The sequence below is a fragment of the Habropoda laboriosa genome, unplaced genomic scaffold, assembly GCF_001263275.1.
Source record: "Habropoda laboriosa isolate 0110345459 unplaced genomic scaffold, ASM126327v1 scaffold9, whole genome shotgun sequence".
NCBI classification, from domain to species: Eukaryota; Metazoa; Arthropoda; class Insecta; order Hymenoptera; family Apidae; genus Habropoda; species Habropoda laboriosa.
The window spans coordinates 3,233,594-3,241,456 of NW_017100191.1; the positions used below are offsets into that span (position 1 = coordinate 3,233,594).

Here is a 7,863-nt window from a genome sequence, read left to right on the forward strand (position 1 = left end):
CCCTGCCCTTCGCTTGCCCCGTAGGGCCGTAGGTGAACGGCCCCTACTTCACTCGGATGAACTTCTCCTCCGGGTGCTGCACAAGCCCCACCATCAGCAGACTAGTCACCCGGATAAGTCCCTCGTTCGTAGCTGACACTACTGTAGTAGTCGTAAATATGTAGCGGGACTTGTGCAACTCCTGGAGGAAAAGAAGTGGGTGAACAGGCTGAGGATGCCGAGAGGATGGAAAGAAGTTCGACATCCCTGGATTAAAGCTAAGCTAGATATACTATACGTAGATCCCTCGACGACGAGCAATCCCCCACCCACCCACCACTACCTTCCCCTTTTTTCGGCTCGTCGTGAAAATCGTGTTTCTCAACTATACTCTTTTCGCTCGACTTATCCGTCTTTTGTCTCTTGCGAAACCGCGATCGTCTCGTCGATGGAAGTGAAACCACGAATAATCTAACCAACCATCGGCGAGATTCATTCGAGACAAAATCTGTGAACCTCTCAGCTTCTACGCGCTCGTTCTCGTTGATCTTGCAAAACGCTTCGGAAACAGAACTCGTAGGTACGATCTACGGGCTGTTTGATTTTTCTCTGTACTGCTCGTACGAACAAACAGCCTCTCTTTCGTTTCTTCGCAGGCTTCTTTGTGGAGATATGAACGGATTCGAAGTGACTTAAAAAGGGACAAGAAAAGAAAAGAAAAAAAGTGAAAAAATGCAAAAAAATAAATAAATAAATAAATAAAGGTAAAAAGAAAACAGACTCCCGCGTGTCGCGTTCGAGTCGACTCCATGTGCCTAAAAACGCGATCGGAACGCAGCTGTTATCGGTTCGAATCGAACGTTAATTGTTATCGATGTCGTATTTGATAGCCGTTTTTCGTACCGAAACCCGAACCCGGACCCGAACCCTTGCCCGAGTCTGCAGCTTTGTTCATTATTTCGAGCGTACAAAACCGAAATTACTTTCAGTATGACACGATGATCGATGGATATAGAGAGGAAGAAAGGAAAAAGAAGCTTTGGGTAGAATGATGATTCGTCGTCGGTTTCGTTAAAACGTCGCGTCGACTCAGCACGAACCGTGAACGGGGACACAAGCCACGCGTCTTCCAAACAGAAAGATTGGTCAGAAACGGAACAAAATAATCGTCACGACGGATCAAGCGGGATCTCGTCTTGTGGTCTGGTAAATAACACGATTGGGAAGAAAATGATCCGCAATCTTCCGTTTACAATTTAAATTTTTGCACGCAGATAAATACGAATAAAAGCGTAATAGAAGCGCAAAGACTGATTAACAAAAAATCGTAGGAAGTGAGAGGTATACATTTATTACAAGCGTTTAAATACATACATGGCGATACATGTAGATGTGCGTGTTTTGAACGTACACGCGCAGAGTTTATAGTGCAAACGTGAATCAGGTATCGTTTCTGATTTTCGTTTCGAGCGTAAAACACAGTGTGTGAAAAAAAAAAAAGAAGAAACAAAGAAGAAGAAGAAGAAGAAGAAGAAGAAGATGAAGATGAAGAAGAAGATATAATTAACCAGATAACACTGGGGGGAAAAAGGAAGTTTCATCGAATCGATTCTTCGACGAGTAAATCCGATGAAAATCATTTTCTCGACAGACGCGATACCGTTGACTTTACAACATTTTGTGCCAATATAAACGAGGCTAGCTATGCAATACTCGTTCGTGCCAGCGGATGACTGCGCGCGAAATGCCTATAGAATTATTTTCAAGTCACTTTATACGTAAGACACACGTGATTCGGCGTTGCGCGCACGTGTATGCAAATCACGTGCACGCGAGCGAATCCGCGAGAAAGAAAAAATAAATAAATAAAAAACAATATCCAACAAGTAGAACGATACGTGTAAATAAAAAGAATTACGGTTATGCGTGTAACGTGCGTTAAGTACGGTACGTAAATCCGAGGAGGAAGTTATATCGATGGTGGTTTTTTTGTTTTTCTTCGAGTCGTGAGATGAGCGAGACGGAAAATTTGAAAATAAATAAATAAAGTAATGCTTGAATTCACAGTCCCAAAGAGAGAAAAAAAAAAAAAAAGAAAAGAATACCTCTTGCTTTTAAGGAGATCGATGACGATAATAATTAGCACGTAAGCGTTTGACACTTTTTCGCTGTTTCAAAAGCGCAACCGATGATACAAGTAGCCAGATGACAAGTAGGAGGTAACAAAATATAATATAGGTATTATACGCGAAATAAGACGACGGAAAGGAAGAGAAAATTGCATGATATTGTTCATTCAGGTAAACAAGTGTGAAGTATAAAACATAACGCTCGGGCGATTTCGGCGAAAGTCGTATATGTTGCGTATGCAAAATGTTATACATACATAATACGATATATTCTTTATGGTTTATGATTTTTTGCGAGTTTCAAAGTATGATTACCATTGTGAGTGTATCACTGATAACCAATGTGTTAGCGAGGGATAATACTCGACGGATAATAAAGAATTGAATTGAATTATTCAGCAACGATTTGTCTCCTCGAATCTCGTCCACATACGATATACAAGGGACATCGTTCAACCGATACACGCCGATTTTTATCAAATTTTCCAGAGAGCCGGAGAATCCAAAAGAATATTAGACACGTATTTTTTTTTTCTCTTTTACCTGTTGATGTTCGCGTTTAGGGGGTGAAATCACACTTGAAACTCGTGGGCTGGGTAACTGTTGATTAGAACATCTCGAAAATGAATGACAGGATGTAAACGAAATTTAGGCAAGATTACAGATACCACTGTAATAAAATATTTTCATTTACGGTAGCTGTTCCGTCGCGCAGTTACGGAACAGGCGGGGTCTTCGTTCACCGGGTTTATGGCACGCTCGCACCAGAAGCTTATTTTTCAGAACAAAGGCGCTTCGTAACAGGTAACTTCTTACAAAACAATGGCTTTAGAATTTCTACTTTTCCGCGTCCTCGATAGCCGAAGACGTGACATAAACCAGGTGTTCCTGAAGGGTCAATCCACGCGTGCGTATAACGGCACCTTCGGCCGAGGGTTGACCTGGCGGGAATTTCCGACGCGTCACCTGAAGGACAGCGAAGATTCCACGCACCCGCAGGTATCTCCCCACTCCTTCCAAGGAAAAGCGCGCTAAGGGCGCATTGGAAGGGTGGGCGACACTCAAGGGGCACGTTGATCGGTAATTTGTACTTTTGTGAAAAACCATTCAGCGTGCCTTCTTGCACTTGGCGGGGGAGTCATTGCGGAGATTCTCTCGAGCATTCAAACTGATACATCCGAGCTTTCGAGCAGAAACACATATCTCCGGCGATCGAGGAGAAACTTTAAAGCAAACATTAGAATCAACGTATCGAGATATAATCAACTACCTGAGATTCATTTGGCGGGTAATAGTATTCGCGAGTGCACGTCCAGTGATTCATTCGGTACGCGACGTGCAACGAAGATACGACGACGGTGATCCAACGAACCCGGATCAGTCGTTATCTGTAATCTTGCCCAAACTTCGTTTGTGTCATATTATATTTCGCGAAAAAACAGACAGACTCTACGTCGATTCATTTTCCAGACATTCTAATTAATAATTTTCCTGCTCGCAAGTTTCAAGTGTGATGTCACCCTCTAAGCATGAACATTAGCAGGTAAAAAAAAATACGTGTTTAATATTTGTGGAAATTTGATCAGAATCGGCGTGCATCGATTGGACCATGTCCCTTGTCAGTCTTCTACTATCTATCTTCTTCTCTCCGTTACTGTCTCGCGTTCGTCCGGAATGTTTCGACAACGATAACACCGCCGAATCTGCCAACACCGACGTTCAACCGTTTCCTCGTACTGACACGTTTCCCACTTTTTTTTTCAGGTCGCCTGATCTGTCAATGCGGCCGGCGTTTCAAGCACAAGTTCTCGATGATGTGCCACCAGCATGGGGAGTGCGGCGCGGAGTATCAATGCCAAAAGTGCACCTTTAAGACGAACAAACTGTACTTGTGGTTGCATCACGTGAAAACGCTCAGTTGTACCCTTTAACCGAGTCGCAACCGTGAAACTACCAAGTATTGTTACACCGAAAATGATGTTACCTGTTCGAAAAGATACCAGACTACGTACATACATATATATTTTTTTGTTTCGAGTCATATTCAATAAATCGTGTAGAAAATACGAAACGAAACCGTTCCTGTTCATTCACCATGAATTAGTTCGAACGACTGCCAGTAAAAAAGAAAAAAAGAAAAGAAACTAACCACGCGACATACACCTAATTACACCTCTGTAAATAGAAAGCCAATACGATGGAAGAAAGAAGAGAGGAGCAATGTGTTTTAACCGAAACTGACGAGAAGCAAAACGACGACGAACTGCGGCAGGCTGCGAAATTGTTTAACGAAAGGCACGTTTCTGATTTCAGATGACTCCAGCCTGTTTGACGTGAAAGACGAGAAGATCTCGTACGACCACTTCCCAGACCCAGCCTCCACGTTCGTCGTAAACCATAACGTGAAGAAGTACATATGTACCTGCGGCAAGGTGTACAGTCAAAAGAGTTCTCTCGATCGACATCTGCGGTACGAGTGCGGAAAGATGCCGAACGTGCCGTGTCTTCACTGCGGGAAAATGTTCAAGCACAGGCATCACGTGACGCAGCATTTGAAAAGTTGCCGTCTGAAGGAGTCGAGAAATTCCGACTTCGCAAACTGTTAGCCCTCACCTAACGTCGATCTCGTGACCGCCGCCGTGACCACAGCACACCCTTGGAATCTCTTATCTCTGTAATTTATCCGTCGAAAAGACACAAAACGTCGTCGTTTGTCTAATGAGCGTAATAAATCGGTAAATATCTAAGTGAAGAATATTGCATCGACACGATCCTCTCGGGAAGCGCAGCCACAGAAACAATCTTTCAACGTCGTTTCCTTTGCTTTCTTTTTTTTTTTTTTTTTTACGTTAAAGACACGTATCGATAGCTGCGTAGACAAAAGTTTTTAGAGATATCTCGTATCGTCGAGGTTCGATTGTGATTCCATTACCGTTTTGCTTGCGTAATTTTTGCAGGAGCGACGAGGCAACAACAGCCGGGGAATCGACATCGGCATCGACAACGATCGGGAACGTGTCAGGGAACGGAGAACAGGCAGTTTAACCAGACGAGATTTTTCTGCGAGGCTTGCGGCAAGTCGTACAAGTGGAAAGAGTCGCTTCTTAAACACAAACGCGTCGAATGCGGAAAATTGCCGCAGTTCTCCTGCGAGGTTTGCGGATACCGATTCATGCACAAGCATCATCTGATCAAACATTTGACTTCCATTCACCGAATGACTCCTCTGAACGGAGCCGCTATGCTAGTCTTCCAATAGCACCGTTTATACCTAGTCTCTGCGAACGTTTTATGCTTATGGAAACGCTGTAACGTTGTGAAATAAAAGTTTTCTTGTGTATCAATTATGTTCGTTCTGCGTATTCACACCGATACGCCGTGGGATCCTTCTCGCGGACACGAAAGATCAGATCAGGAAATGCTCGTTCTAACGTGACTTCGTTCTGTTTTCAGGTTGGACCACGCGCGCCCTGGCTCGTTTTCCTTTTGGAACGAAATATCGCCCGACGAATTTTTTTCCGTTAAAGATTTTACGAGCAGTCGAACGAACGATGCCTCGAAGTTTCGCGTGGTGAAATAAATTTTGGTCACTTGTCGCACGCTCTCCTGTGATTTTCCTAACCCTCTGTAACCTGATTTTTACCTTCGTACACGAGGAGAAAAGTTTCGGTTAATTTTGTTTTCTACGTTTTCATAGGAGAAGCAAGAAGGAATACGGAAAATGAAAGATTATAGAAAAGTGTAATAATTATAAATTTAAGAAATTATAACTATTATGAAAATGTAAACATTGTTAGAAAAAAATTGGCTGGCAATAGTGAAATAGTGAAACGATAAATAAATAAAACGAGACTGTAATTTGCAAGTCACACGGCGTTATAGAGGGTTAAAGCTGGAGGAATCATCTGTTTTAAATGGGCGATTAAAAGGTTTTTCTCTTTTCTTCATTTTTATTAGGTCAGAAACCGTTCGTCTGTTCGCTGTGCGGTAAGGGTTACACGTGGAAAGAGTCGCTTCGCCGGCATCTGCGGGAGGAGTGCGGAAAGCCGCCGCAATTTAAGTGCGGATATTGTGGAAAATTGTTCAAACAACGTAGAAGCTTTCAGAGACACGTGCACAACCTACACGTGTCAACGATCACATAACTCTCGTCCCGATGGAAAAGAAACAAATTTATTGTAATAAATATTGTCAAACCTGTGAATTTTTTTCTTCGAGTTCCTTTTTTCATTTTCGATTTTTCTCTCTCTCTCTCTCTCTCTCTCTCTTTGCTTTCAGAATCGATACGATAAACTTCAATCGGATAAAAAATGTTCTGTACCATCGAAGAGTCACAGGTAAGATTTACCTTCACGTAGAAAATGTTCCATCGTTCGTTCTATAATTATCGACCGTTGAAAGTTTCTTCGAGATTGGGTCGGAAAAATTTCGAGGAACCTTGAAAAATTACTGCGACAACTTCGTTCTCGCGACTGTTATCGATGCCTGGATTTCTGTTTGTTCCACTTTCTCAATCGCTACCCGTAAATCGGTCCAATGGGTGACGTTTTCCATCGAAGAGGCAATTGATCCCGTCGATCTTTCTTTCTATTGCAGAGCGCAAAGCGGAGGCGAGGTACGAAGTCGGAAAGACGCGGCTCCACCGGAAGCCGTACCCTTGCCATTCCTGCGGAAGATCTTACACCAGGAAGGACACGTTGCGTCGTCATATGCGTGACGAGTGCGGCAAGAATCCCCGTTACATCTGTTACGTCTGCAAGAAAGGCTTCAAACAAAAGTCGAATTTCCAGCGGCACAGCGCGAACGTTCACGGCTTCAGGATGTGAGCGAACCGTCCAATTAAATCGAATTGTTCGAGAAAAGACACTTACCGAACACTCTTAACAGAGTTCTACCTCTTCTGTTTAACGTTCGAAAACAAGAAAGAAAGACAAGTTTCTGTCTTCGCGAGTCTATGTCGCGAGACTTGAGAAAGTTCTAGAAAAAAGAAAACGAAAAATAAAGCTCTAGAACAAGCAAAACAATCGTGAACGATATACATTCTTATTATTCATTTCACACCCGAATCGTCATCCGAAGACACGCAAATCACCGACAGTCGATCGAATCTCTCCGCCCTCCCCTTACATTTGAGTAGAGCATATTACATCTCTTTCGTATTATTTTCTACACGTATCGATCATTCTTTCGCTTCTCGAGTGTCGCATTATCTACGCGTTAATTCGTTTCTACGTACGAGTGTACGCGCGTGTTCAAATAGAGATAGAGATAGAGATAGATAGACTGATAGAGAGTGAAAGACAGAGTGAGAGGGAGAGAAAGTGTGTGTGAGAGAGAGAGAGAATCGCAAAGTAAAGAGAAAAGAAAACGACAGAATAAAACTGGCATCATTGAAGATTGAATTGTTAAGGGAAAGCGCGCTTCTACTTTTGCATTGAATGAAATTAGATCGAATAATGGAAGCCTTTTGACCTCTAAATTGCAGGTAGTTACACGAGGAACAGATATCCGTCGCCACGGGGCCCAGATTTCGGGATGAAACCGTATCCCTGCATCAAGTGCGGTAGAGCCTACAGGAACAAAGGCAGTCTGAAGCGTCACCTGCACGACGAGTGTGGCAAAGCACCTCAGTACATCTGCAGTATCTGCGACAAGGGATTCAAGCAAAAGGCCAACTTTCAGCGTCACAACTCGACGATACACGGCCGTGTGTTCTTCCTAGGACAGTGAATATACGGTCCCAAGCGCGCATCCA

The 7,863-nt window shown here is 43.2% G+C and overlaps 1 protein-coding gene across 1 annotated transcript in view; it reads left to right on the top strand.

Annotated features, from left to right (window-relative positions):
- Positions 1-4,082: 4,082 nt before the first annotated feature.
- The window catches only part of LOC108580284 (zinc finger protein 184-like), a 12,403-nt gene continuing 8,622 nt past the window's right edge, over positions 4,083-7,863 (top strand). The window contains exons 1-3 of the mRNA XM_017943994.1: positions 4,083-4,116; positions 4,422-4,709; positions 7,594-7,815. Coding sequence (XP_017799483.1) covers positions 4,083-4,116; positions 4,422-4,709; positions 7,594-7,815 — 544 coding nt within the window. The remainder of the gene's footprint in view (positions 4,117-4,421; positions 4,710-7,593; positions 7,816-7,863) is intronic.